Genomic DNA, 13,471 nt, shown 5'->3' with positions numbered 1-13,471 from the left:
GATGCCATTTATTGAGTGCTGCTTTCAGTTGGTCTAATTGGGAGCAGTGCTTATTGGAATTAATCATTTGGTTTTCCGGAAGGAGCTCCTCCTATAGAGGACTCCCTCCCAGTCCCCCCCCCCGCCCCCCGCCATACACAGCATCACCGTCTTTGGATGAAGACCTGCCTTTGGTGTGGTTGGTGGTGGTTCATTCCGCTTGCCCTACAATCTCTTCGGCTCCACGTCGTTGTAAAGTATCTCCACTTTTCATGGCCCATCACAATTTGTTTTAAAAATGGAACATTTTCCTTACGTTTAAGTAGGGAATCGCATGCAGAAATATGGTCAAGAGGTTCTTTTTTTTTTTTCCCCCACTTAATTTATGTAGAACGCAAACATCAAAGCAATTAACATAACCAAGCTGGTGCAAATGATTTTCAATGCTTGATTTGGATATTTTGAGTATGTTGGCCATTTCCTCTGTGGTATAACATTGATTTTTCTCAATTAATGTCTCAATTTGATTGCTATCAACTTCAACTGGTCCAGGGAGAAATCTCCAGCACGAAACTTTGCAAACCACCTTTAATACATTTGATCACGTTTAGGGTTTATTCACCTAAACCCTAAACGTTGGCTATAAGTTTCATTTCCTTGTTTAAAACTTTTCAGCAGTGTCTTCAAATGTACCATAAAATCTCAGAGAGAAAATAGTCTGTAAGGGTTTGATATTAAACAGAGGATTTATTGTGTTCTGAACAGATTACCCGTTTTTCAGCGAAGCTCCGAATTTTGCTGATCAGACTGGAGTGTTTGAATACTTCATGAATGCCGAAGACCCGGGGGAGCACCGCTACACACTGCGCCAGGTCCTCAATCAGCAGCCCATCACGTGGGCGGCGGATGCCTCCAACACGATCAGTGTTATCGGAGATTACAAATGGTGTGTAACACTGATGTTCTTAACGCGGCTCCGACCGACAAAACCTTGTAACAGTGTTGGGTACCTTCCGAAACAAGGACTCTTCCCCAGTCCTCTCCTCCGAGAACCTGGCAGCTGTGTGGTGGTTGTGGAGTAGCAGGGCCGCCGCAAAGTAGCAAATTGTTTTGCTGTGTCAGTTTCCTTCCCTCAGATTTGCCCAATTTAATAGTGATTATTGCAGGAGCAAATGATTGTGATAGAAAAATTGAGGGCTTTTGGACCCAATAATAATTTTATATTGATTTACAGACTTTATAATTTGAGTGCTTTTTTTTTTCCCTCTTTGGGTTGCTGGAGAGTGGATTTGTTATCCAGTGTTGCCACCTGCTGGATCTGTGCTAGAATTACACTGTTTTAGCCTTGGAGAAAATCTATTTACCAGGTCACAGTAGCTGGCAATGGTAAAAAGTGAAATTTGCTTGTAGTTGGAGAGTGAATTCAACTCTTTTCTTTAGGCACCTGGTAAAGAGACAAATTGTATTTACTCCTCACTTAAAATATAGTCACCAGCCCTGGCTGGTGTGGCTAGGCTGGGTGCACGTCCTCCTGCTACTGAAAAGTCGCTACTGAAAGGTTGCCCGTGCCGTCTGTGGTCTGTGGTCTGTGGTCTGTGGTCGGGGCACAGGCCTGCATTGCAGGGTTGGACCCAGTCAGGGTGCGCACACAGGAGGCAGCTGCCGATAGGTGCTCCTCTCTCACATCCATGTTTCCTTCCCTCTCTTTCTCCCTTCCCCTGTCTCTAAAAAAATAAATGAAAAAATATCATATAATGACCAAACCAAAACTTGCCCTCCCCCTTTAAGTCAGTATGGAATTCCAACATTCTGGCTATTATACCTATTTTAGGTATCTTTTTTTCTATTTTTTTTCTTTCAGCTGTTATAATTCCACTGTGAAACATAGAACACACTATTCCAGCTTCGGTGATGCTAGCTATTAATGCCATGCCACCGAACGGTCGTATCTGTAGTTTAGAAACTGGACAGGGAAGGGAATACAATTGTGAAAAGAACCTTGAATCGTTTATTGGTGGAATGCTGCAGGAAATCTTCATCCCTTCTGTGTGTCTATGTGTGAATCGCAGTTCTAGTCCCAAGCTCTGATCTAAGTCCTGAGAGACTTGGAGCTACCCAGAGTTTCTGGAATGCTTGCAGCAGGTGCTGCTGGGCTGGTGTGGGGCTCCCACGGCCGCCTTATAGCTGAGGTGTCACCCACTGCAGCTGACAGACTGGGAGACTGTGGCTTTGGCTAGGGTTTGCCCGTGACCCCATGCTTGTAAATTCCAGAACCGGGGTGAAGAGGCCATGTCTCTCTGGTTCTGCAGCCCATGCTCTTTGGACCACCCCTCACAGCCTCATTTTAGTCATTGCCTTCTTCCTACGAGTAGGAAGGGGAAGATTAGTGAGCTTCCTTTGTGGTCCTGTTCGAGTAAATGTGCCCTCTGTGGGTACAAAGGGCCCCGAGTTCTCAGAACTGTGTTTGTGGTGGAACTTCCTCTCACACACAGTTAAGGGCGAGCACAATCATTTCAGTAGACTTTACCAAAGCTACTTAGGACCTTCCATCTAACAAATGAGAGCTTTGTTATTAAGCTTTGATTGGGATCTGAGGACAATCATGAAGTTACCTTTTGCTGCTCTTGTGTGAATTCTGCATCCCTTCATCAAATTTGCTTAACACGATGGCTGGTTTTTGTTCTGTTGGCACCGCGGAGAGGTAATGGCTGCGGAAGACGAAACCACACTGTTATTGTACTTCATTCATTGTCTGCAAAATTGCCTGCCATTCTGATGCAGGAATGACTTACTCTGGAATGTGACTTAAAAGAAAGGAAAACAAGTTCAGTCTTCTCTCATGCTAACTCTAAATAGAATAATTTTATGGCGCCCGTAGCACTTTGAAACTTCTGATGAACCAGAAGAGAGGAAGGGTTGTAAGGACCTTGTGGCTCCTGAGAGGGTTTGTGCAGATGACAATATGCGGAGAGAAAAGATCCCTCCACTGTGTGAGGACTTGCAGGGGAGACAGGCTTCAGTGACTTAGCCTCTGAACTTCCTGTGAAAGTGCCCAGCTCTGTTTAGAGTCTTAAATTGAGTTTCCTTTATTGCTGAGTGTCTGTTGTGGGTGCTTCATTTTAAAAATATTTTCATTTACATAGTAAATTCCACTGTGCACATTTTCTTGGTAGGAAGAAACTCCTAGAAATGTGAAAGCCACAAAATTCTATATCAAGCTTGCTCCTCATTTCCAATGTATTTTTGGGCATTCTTTATGTTTTTAATTTTAGATGAATTGCTTGCTTTATTACTTGGCTGTGTTCAGGTTTTCTTTCTCATTTGTAGGTAGACTTCGCTGGGAGGTGAGTTATGTTCAGAGCTCATGTTGGTTTCAGGTGGCTCTGTCATTGCGTAAGGTGTCCGTGGCGTTTAGAAAAAGGGAGCCTGGAGGAGAGAGCTCATTGTCCAAGCCCTGGTGGCTCCTGTTGGCTGAGTCTCCCCTGCTTTGGTAGTCTGCTGTCCATCAGTGACCCCAGAACTGGGGTTTTACTGCCTGTGTATAAACAGAGGTGCTCTCCAGGGGAGATGGTTCTCCAGCTGGAAGTCCCAGACCAGCAGCAGCAGCAGCGTTACCTGGGAATTTGTTAGCCGATTCAAGGGGCGCACCTCTGACCTACTGGGTGTCACAAGCCTTGCGGGTGACTTCAGCGCTGTTCAGGTTTGAAAATCGGTGTTGTAGAGTCAACACAGCATTGGCACCATCTCTGCAGAGAAGTAGTTTTAGATCTTCTGCCTGGAGTTTTTAGGTCTCGTTAGGGTGCAGGGTGAAACCCAGCCCTGAAGTCATGCGTGTCCTCCCAGAGACGCCTGCCATCGCCTTCGCTGCTTATCTCTGCGGATGGAAGTGCAGTTTCCCTTGTGTTCAGAATTGTGTGGACACTTACCTTTTATGCACTCCTAGAAAAAGTGGCTTTTTAAAAATATATCTTCTTAGCATGAGAAGTTGTGTTATTATAGGGAGACAAGAAATACTCGTATATTCTTTTTTTTTTTAAAGATTTTATTTATTTATTTATTTATTTTAGGGAGGGAAGGGAGGGAGAAAGAGAGAGAGAGAGAAACATCAATGTGCGGTTGCTGGGGGCTCTGGCCTGCAACCCAGGCATGTGCCCTGACTGGTCATATATTCTTATGAAACTTAAAAACAGGAAATATAGGTTTCCAGTAAATCATTAAAAGTGGCAATGAAATGACTTGACTTTAGTCATGCAACTCTTAAAACTGTGATCAATGAAGATTCTTGAAGCCCATCCCTGCTACAAGCACAGACCTAGCAAATCACATACTGGCCTTCCTTAGACGTTTGGAAGCATGTGGTTGTGAAATGATGCATTTGCGCTGCACTTGGAATGGCATAATCAAAAGCACTAACCCACAGTGTCATTCTGCAGGTCCAATATCACTATCAAGTGTGATGTGTACATAGAGACCCCTTACACAGGAGGTGTGTTCATTGCCGGGAGAGTAAACAGAGGTGGTATCTTCATTAGAAGTGCCAGAGGAATTTTCTTCTGGATTTTTGCAAATGGAACCTACCGAGTTACAGGTGATCTGGGTAAGTGACTTCTTCTATCGCATGTAGGAAAGAAGCCACTGAGTAAAAGAGAAAATTGTACAAAGCCTTTTCAGGTGTTATGGAGTTGAGCTGGCTGCTGGGGTGGGATTTGCATACATGGGGTGAGGGTGGTAGTAGGGAGAGAATGCTCTGGAAACATTGTAAATAAAAGCACCACTATAAGAGTGTGGCCACTGTGCTTATGGAAATATAAGGAGAGGCACTGGTATGCTTCAAGTGGTGTAACCCTATTTCTTAATTTAGTTAATAATTTGAAAACAGCTGAATTTTTCTCCTTCATTTTAACAGCCCTTGTTCTATGCAGAATAGTGTTTTATCCAGAATAGTGGCTTAGACTATGTTCAAGTTGAAATCCATCCAATTCCCTTTGCTGTGGGTATACACACTGCTCTGTGAAACTGGCCCTTGTTGGTGGTGACTCTTCAGGAGTCTGAGTCTCTTGACTTTCCTCCAGCATCAATAAAAAACCCGTTCTCCTGCAGCTTTCTGCTCTTTGCCTCTTTCTAAGGTGAAAAGAGCTCCATAAATGAAATGAAAAGAAAAGAAAGGAGGAAGTGGGTAGTGAGGACATTTGAGTAGAAGTTGTATAGTCAGAACACGACTAATCTGGAAAGCACCTCCCATTTTCCAACCCAAAACAGAGAGTCCGAAAGGTTCATTGACTTGCCCAAGGTCTCAAAGTGAGTCAGTGGCAGGGTTGGGACTAAGAATTTAAATCGGTGTCTTTGGTGCCCACTGCTCTGTATGTGAACTGCCCCTCAGCATCTCGTCCTGGGTTTTTCTCAGGCACTCCACGCTAATACATCCCCAAGTCAAGTCATTCTTTCCTCTCTCTAAATCTCAGTGAAGGCTCTTACCGTGTAACCAATGACACCAGCTAGAACTCTTACGGTAGTCTTTGAATACTCCTTCTCATCCTCTGGATTCAGTTCGATCCGGTAAAAGTATATACCGGAACCACAGAAGCTAGTGCATTACAGTGTCGTTGGTTTGTAAGTTTCTTCCCCTGGTTCTCTGGTGAGCTCACACGTATGGCCAGGGTAGGATCTCCATGTATGCTTGCTGAATGCATGCCTGAATGATGTTTTGTTTTAAATCAGCTGTAGATCTTTATTAAGGTTGACTTTACAACATGCCCATGCCAGCTGAGAGCCCCCACTGAGTCACGTGATTCTGTGATTCAGACAGTCTTCTTGTGTTACAGCCGGATGGGTGGTGTACACTTTCGGGCAAGTCGATGTCACGGCCCAGCAATGGTATACACTCACTTTAACTGTGAAGGTAAGTGATGCTGCTCAGAATGGCTGGAGGTAGGAGGTTCTTTTCTTGTCCCTTTCTAGCATTTTCTGGTAACAAATGAGAGGGGGAAACTGTGGTAAATAATGGAAATAGACAATCTACCGTGACACCAGCAAACCACCACTCCCTAGAATGGGGGTTCGTGTCAGCATCAACCCCCAGGAGAACCGTCATCGGTTGACTTGATTTCCCCAATAATTGACCTGTTTTTTCAAGTTTGCTTGAACGAAGATTAAAATTGGAGCTTGTAGGTATAAGCAAAGTCATACATTTATTTTTGGTGGTGGAATATAATTTGGTTTTTGACTATAAGCACAATATTCTAGAAATTGGTTTCCATGAATATGTTTGTCAGAGCAGATACTGGGTTAATGGTAGTACCATGGAATCTAAAAATATTTGTCAGAATAACTGGTTGATCATGAAGTATTGGTTTCCATGCTTCTAAGGGATTCTATGTGGAATAATTCTGTATAATGTACTGATCTCAGTCAAGATAGGCATAATTTTGTTTAGGTTATACTAGAGCTTGGAAATAGAATTCAGATAACTTTTTGAACTTGTTCTCTTCCCTCACCCAACCACCAAAAATGACAGTACTGATTTTTTAGGCATCTGTATGTTTTGACCATGTGGTTTGGGGGTAGCAGAGTTTGTTTAACTATACCACACCTGAAGGGCATAACTCTGTTCCCAGTTCTTTCCTCTGGGTAAACTGAGGCAGTAAGGGATGCCTTTACTTGCAGATAGAGTGGAGGGATCTCTTACGTGCTCCTGGGTGCACATGTTCTGTTATTTGCTTAGGCAGGTATTTAGAAATGGGACTGCATTTTAAATTTTAACAGATACTGCCCTATTGCTAGTCAAAGTGGATTGATTTTTACAGCAGTTATAATCATGTTTGCTACTATTAAGTTTTAAAGATTATTTTCAAACTAATAGACATGATTTGTATTACCTTGATAATCAGGGAAGTTGTATGTTTTATGTTCATTGGCCATTTGTATTTTCTCTTCTCTGAAGCTACCCACTGAATTCTGTCCTTATTTTCCTGTTATGTTTTCTTTTTCTGATGGGTCTGTATAAATTTATTACATATTCTGGGTAGTAACCCATTGTCTCTTATATGGGTTACAAGTATTTTCTTCTCTCATTATTTGTATTTTAATTTTGATTATGGTATGTTTCATGAATAGGAATGTAAAATTTTGGTATTGTCAAATATTTCACTTTTCTTTCATTGCTTTTATGTTTTATGTTTTGTTTAAGAAGGCCTTCCCTTTTCTTTAGGTTAGGAATACTTTTTTCCCCAAACTAAACAAAGTTTAGGATGTTTTTTACATTTAAGTCTTTAATTCATCTGGAATTCATTTGTGAACTGTAAGGGGAAGAGCTGAGTATAATTTTGTAAAAACCAATGGGTAGCTGTCATCATTTACTATATAGACTGTCCTTTTGCTTAAGATTTAAGGCTACTTATTTGATGTAAAATTGTCACATGTGCCTAGTCTTGTTCCCGAACATTTCTTTGTTCTTTATTTTGTTCTGTTCGTCTATTATCATCCAGTTTGACACTTTAAATTGCATGCACGTTCTAACGCCTTTGATCGTATGGTTTGCTCCCTTACTCCTTCAGAGCCCTTTTCTGACCACCTTATATAAAATAGCATTCCCTCTTCCCTTGCTTTGTTTTTCTCCAAAGCTCTTATGACCTCCTGACTTCGTACATGTTCTGTTGACAGTTTACATGTGTGAGTCTCACTCCCTTCACTGGGACATGGCTCCTATAATGGCCAGCCTCCTTCTGTTGCAGTCACCACTGGCTCTCCAGCACCTCGAAGAGCGCCTGCTCACACAGGTCTGCGTGAATGAATGAGGGGCTGTTTCGTGGGGCTAGCCCTGCATTATTTCTTTTTCCAATCATCACATTGCTTTATTTACCGAGAATAATTGGCATTTTAAAATCATTTGTATTGTTATTTTATTACAGTTGTCCCAATTTCCCCCCCTGTTTTCCTCCTCCACCCAGCCCACCCCCTGCTCCCACAGTCAATTCCCGCACTGTTGTCCATGTCCGTGGGTCATTCATACATGTTCTCTGACTAGTCCCTTCCCCTTCTCCCCACCAGTATCCCCCTGACTCTTCACCTCTGGTCACTGTCAGTCTGCTCCATGTTCCCATGCCCGTGGTTCTATTTTGTTGGTTAGTTTATTATGTTTGTTAGATTTGTCTTATAGGTGAGATCATATGGTATTTGTTTTTCACCAACTGGCTTATTTCACTTAGCATAGTATTCTCCAGTTCTCCTTGCTGTTGCACAAGGTAGGAGCTCCTTTTTTCTCTCTGCTGTGTAGTATTCCATCGTGTATATGTACCACGGTTCTTAACCCACTCATCTCCTGATGGGCATTTAGGCTGTTGCCAGCACTTGGCAATGGTATATGGCACTGCCGGGAACATACAGGTTTTTTTGAATTGCTGATTCAGGATTTTTGGGATATACTCCCAGCAGCAGAATTGCTGGGACAAAAGGCAGTTCCGTTTTTAGTTTATTGAGGAAATTCCATACTATTTTCCATAGCGGCTGCACCAGTCTGCATTCCCACCAACAGTACACGAGTGTTCCCTTTTCTCCACACCCTCACCAGCACGTGTTTGTTGATTTATTAATGAGAGCCATCTGGCAGGTGTGAGGGGATATCTTGTTGTGGTTTTAATTTGCATCCCTCTGATGGCTAGTTCAAAATTATCTGCTCTGCTAGCATATATCCTCTTCTACTTGAATTTTTAAATAATCTTTTAAATTTTATGAAAAAGACTGCCAGTACTACACTGGATTTATACATCAGTTTGGGCAAAAAGAACCTTTTTTAAAAGAATGGTGTGTTCGCCCATCAAGGACATGGGAACGAGAACATGCTGCATCTCACCATTTAAGATCTCCCACTGTGTCTTGGAGTTTTATTTTTGTGGTTCTCACACATTTACGCTTATTCTTCATCGTTTTTTTAAACATTTTTTTAAATCTTTTTAAAAAATTTATTTTTAGAGAGGGAAGGGAGGGAGAAAGAGAGGGAGAGAGAAACATCAATGTGCGGTTGCTGGGGGCCGTGGCCTGCAACCCAGGCATGTGCCCTGGCTGGGAATTGAACCTGCGATGCTTTGGTTCGCAGCCTGCACTCAATCCACTTAGCTACGCCAGCCAGGTCTTATTTTTCATCGTTTTATGAAATTTTTGAATTTATGAAGGGTCTTAAAAACATAAGTTTTCTGAATTTTTTTAGGTGCATTGCATACATGGTTAAAAATGATCAGAAGGGGTCATGAAAAGAGCTGCCTCCTGCCTCACCCCCTTGTTTCTTCTTCTGCTCCCTGTCCTGTGTCTCTTCCTCCGATGCAGCCACTCGGAACGACCGTAGCTGTTTCTTCTGTATCTCCTTAACACCATGTGATTACTCCGTACAGAAATTAGCCCTGGTCTTGGTACTGGATGGGTAGGGGTTTTGCTGACCTGGTCCCCACCCCCTCCACCAGACCGTTGTTTTCTGTCCCATCAGCTGTGGGCATTCTGCTCCCCCCTCGCATCTGCAGTCTGCACACAATCCCTGATAGTTCTCCGGCTCTCCAGACTGAAGTAGTCTCTTGCGTACCTACACCACAGCAACCTGCTTTATTTCTGCATGTGCCACTCAGGGCTTAGCTCTTATTGTGTGTGGGTGTCCTTCCACGAGAGTGTAAGCTCTGTAAGGGCGGGGTCCCCGTCTTTCTTGTGCACCCTAAATTCCAAGTGCATTAAACAGCACTTGGCTCGTAAAGATTTGCTGCATAAATGAAAACAATAAAGTAAAACATCCTCTATGGTGTTTGTTTTCCAAATTACAGCCAATATGAGGATTTTCTCATTTTAATGTTGGCTGTTTTTTATTTCTTCACCCTTAGCATTGTTGTGTAGTATTTAGAACAAGATACTTTGAGGTCTGTTATGTTTATTTTCAAGTATCTTACGTTGTTCATCTTCTGTTTGCCCATCCACAATATCATGAACACACACCCTCTTATGAAGATTGAATGGGATGATACGTGTGAAAATTTGGTACAGTGCCTGGTATGTGGGAAGCGCTTAGTGAATCAAGTTAATATTCTTAGGCGTAGGTGTGCATGGAACCAGAAGGACCAGTATTCCTAGTGCCTTGCTGATAGGTACCGAAACTTCTAGCGAGTTACTTCAGCTTTTTGAGCTTCTGTTTTTTGTCTGTAGAATGGAGATAACTTCTGTAAAGTTGCTTTAGGGCTAAATGTCTTATGTTCTTTTATTCAGCACATTTTTATGAAGCATTTACGGTGTGCACTTTTCTAGGGGGATGGCAGCGAACAAGACAGACAAGCGTTCTGCTCTCTCACAGCCACATTCTTCCCGGACAGGGATTGGCAGACTTTGCTGCGCAGGGCCAGATGGGAAACGTTTTATTTACCCTTTGTGAGGCGTATGGCCTGTGTTGGAACTACTCAACTCTGTTTTTGTAATGAGCCACAGACAATAGGTAAATGAATGGGTGTAGTTGTATTCCAGGAGAATTTTCTTTATAAAAATAGGTGACTGACCTGCGGGCCATAGTTGACTCCTGTTCTTAAGACAATAAACTGGGAGATAAACCAATCAATAAAATTGTGAAGAAAAAAATAGACAATGAGATAAAGGAGCTCCCTTGCCTGGGTTTTCTGGATAGAAAGGTCCGGTAAGACCTCTTGGAGAGGGCGATGTTTGAGCGGAGGGTGCTTCTGGGCCGGGCCTGGTGTGAGAAGCAGCCAGGAGGCCAGGGTGGCTGACACCGGGGGAGTGAGGGGCGGGGGCATGGGAAGAGGAGATGAGGTACCATTAGGTTTTGTGCTTAATGTGACTTGTGTATGTGAGTCCCTTGGCTCAGGGGTAATACTCACTGTTTCATAAGAGGCAGAAGATGTTCAATAACCACTTTTAGAGCTGAGGGTAGCTCTGTGTGTGTGTGTGTGTGTGTGTGCGCGCGCGCGTAGGGATGTAAATTGATGACTAGGATTCAGTTCCTAGCACTGCTGGTAAATCTGTGACTTTGCTTTTTAATCTTAAGTCTCAGAATTTCCATTTGTAGAATGAAGTAACTAGAAGTCCATTGCATTATACGACTTACAAGATTTTACTTCGGTGCTTGGCCTTGTGCTTTGGATCTTTAGCAGCCCATTTATTGAAATGAGCTAGTTTGAAATGTTTAGTTATAATAGCATGCTGTGAATATATGCTCATAAATATGCTGTAATAATGATAGTAAGAGCAAGCTAGCATTTACTCAGCGTGCGCCAGGCACTTAGCTTAGTAGGAATGGCAGCCATGTGAAGGGGCCGGACTTTATCTTGCTCTGTCAGTGAGCCGTCAGTCATTGCTGTGGAGACTTCCCTTCTTTACCCCTCCCCACCCCCATCATCGCTGATGGTTCCTGTTTCTCTAACATGAGGGTGGGGTCCATGCATGCCTTTGAGGTGCTGTCCTGTGCATGCGGATAAAAAGGACTTACGTAAGTGGACGTTTGGGCTCCAGCAGGCACAGCCGAGGAACTTGGTGGTGGCAGTCAGGATGACCTGTGTGCGTGCAACCGCTTGCAAATAGCGAATGTTCTTCATTTTACTGGGCTCTTGTCTAAAAGTTTATGATGATGTTATGAAGACTTTCACATTTCTGTTGGCTTTACAACATTTTGGTGGAGTCCAAGGAAATATTGAGATATTCCAGTGCCTTGGAAACTTCTTTGCGTAGGTAGATAAGAATTTCCGCTGAGAAAACCGTTCCTGTGTTTCAGACTTCTGTTCCAGTCGTGGAACTGGTTTCCGGTGGTGAGGCTAAAGTGACAAGGATGGTTGCTCCACCACGTCGGTGGGCCACATGTTACTCGGAAACAGACCTCAGAGAGTCGTTTTCGTGTGTCTCCAAGGGATGCCTCTCTCTCTCTCTCTTCCCCAGGGTCGTTTTGCCTCTGGCATGTTGAACGGCAAGGCTGTCTGGAAAGACGTCCTGGTGAATTTCCCGAAGAACGGCTGGGCTGCGATCGGAACGCACTCCTTTGAATTTGCGCAGTTTGACAACTTTCAGGTGGAAGCCACGCCCTGAAGTTCTCTGAGCGCCGTAGATCGCTCTTCAGATCTTTTCCCTTCCTTTTTGGCTTTGGTTCAGAGCCAGGTCTTGTTTTGACGGATCAACATATGAGCCTTTGGAGGCTAAAAATAATGAAGAGTAAGTGCGAAAAAATATTTTTGCTTGATCCTGTGGAAAGTTTTTTTTTTTTTTTAATCTAAGTCCAAGGGGAAGAAGATGAACCTGTAACATTACTCGGAATGTACTCTACTATTGGAATGGTACATTGGTCTCACCCTTAGGAGCGGTTTGGGTGGTCCAGACCTCGAAGCCTTGGGGTTAATGCTGAGATTGCTCTCATCATCTCATTCGCAGAGTGATCATTCAAGGTGCCAATAACTTGATTGTCCCAGAGATGTGTTTATTCATGCTGAGGTGTGTCTAAGTGCACAGGTGTCCTTGTCTTAGTAAGATAATGCTGCCATACTAAGGAGCTGAAGAACACTGGAAATGCTGCTTTTTGAAAACCACTTCAGCCTGTTATTCTAGAAAGACATTCTAAAAAGTATTTTTTTCTCTTCTGTTTATTATGATGCTTTAGAATTAATTATAGATATTATAAATGGGATAAGTTGAAAAGTGTCTCATTAATAAACTACCTCTAAAGCTATTTCTGCAATAATAAATACTAGCAGATTAATTGGGTATCTGCGTTGTGTTTATTCTTTCCCATCCAGCTTTTAGTCATGTGACTCTCTACCTCTCTGTTATAATGTTTCCCAGGTGGCTGGAAGGAGGAAGAAAATGCCATGTAGCCAATGCTGTAAGTGGGTCCAAAGATGAAATTGAAGTAAATTTTCCTGTTTCATTTCATTGTGCTTTTTTTCTGTTCTGGCTTCTCATGTGCCACTGGCAACAAACTAGAAGAACTAATGAATTCTTTTATCTGCTTATACACAGAAGAAGGGGGGGGCATTTAGCTATTTGCTAGTTCATAGAATTAGATCATCCTCTAATATTTTGTGTGGTTAGATGCACTTATTTCATTAAACTACTGCTGCATTTATATTTAAGTATGGGTGAGCATATTTGTCATGCAGTGTAATTTATATTTAAGAATTCGTGTGCCTCCTAAAAACAACTCAATTATTCATGTGAATAAAATAACTTCTGGAAATCCTTATAATGAAAGTGTAAAGCTTCAATGAACTAACTCTTCAATTTTGGAATTTGTAATGGTTGAATATAGGCTCAGCTGACATGAAATTTTGTATTACTATTAAACACAAGAAGCTAAATATTAGAATAAATCAAATTACAGAGACAAGTTTTCAATTAAAACCAAATCTAAGTGATTTTCAGTTTGGTCCCACGTATCTTTAAAACATAAACTATACTGAGGTATAATTTACATACAACAAAGTGTTCTCATTTTAAGCATACAGTTTGGTGAGTCTTGATGAAAGGATACATC

The 13,471-nt window shown here is 42.4% G+C and overlaps 1 protein-coding gene across 1 annotated transcript in view; it reads left to right on the top strand.

The window, feature by feature from the left end:
- Positions 1-12,698, top strand: part of GALC (galactosylceramidase) — a 43,605-nt gene extending 30,907 nt beyond the window's left edge. The window contains exons 14-17 of the mRNA XM_045823650.1: positions 745-925; positions 4,413-4,576; positions 5,802-5,878; positions 11,887-12,698. Coding sequence (XP_045679606.1) covers positions 745-925; positions 4,413-4,576; positions 5,802-5,878; positions 11,887-12,033 — 569 coding nt within the window. The 3' untranslated portion in view covers positions 12,034-12,698. The remainder of the gene's footprint in view (positions 1-744; positions 926-4,412; positions 4,577-5,801; positions 5,879-11,886) is intronic.
- The last annotated feature ends 773 nt before the right edge of the window (positions 12,699-13,471 follow it).

This window comes from Phyllostomus hastatus, unplaced genomic scaffold (genome assembly GCF_019186645.2).
Source record: "Phyllostomus hastatus isolate PE091 unplaced genomic scaffold, TTU_PhHast_1.1 phas_scaffold_501, whole genome shotgun sequence".
NCBI lineage: Eukaryota > Metazoa > Chordata > Mammalia > Chiroptera > Phyllostomidae > Phyllostomus > Phyllostomus hastatus.
Note: the sequence above shows the minus strand (reverse complement) of the source record. Positions and strands in the feature narration are given on the sequence as shown.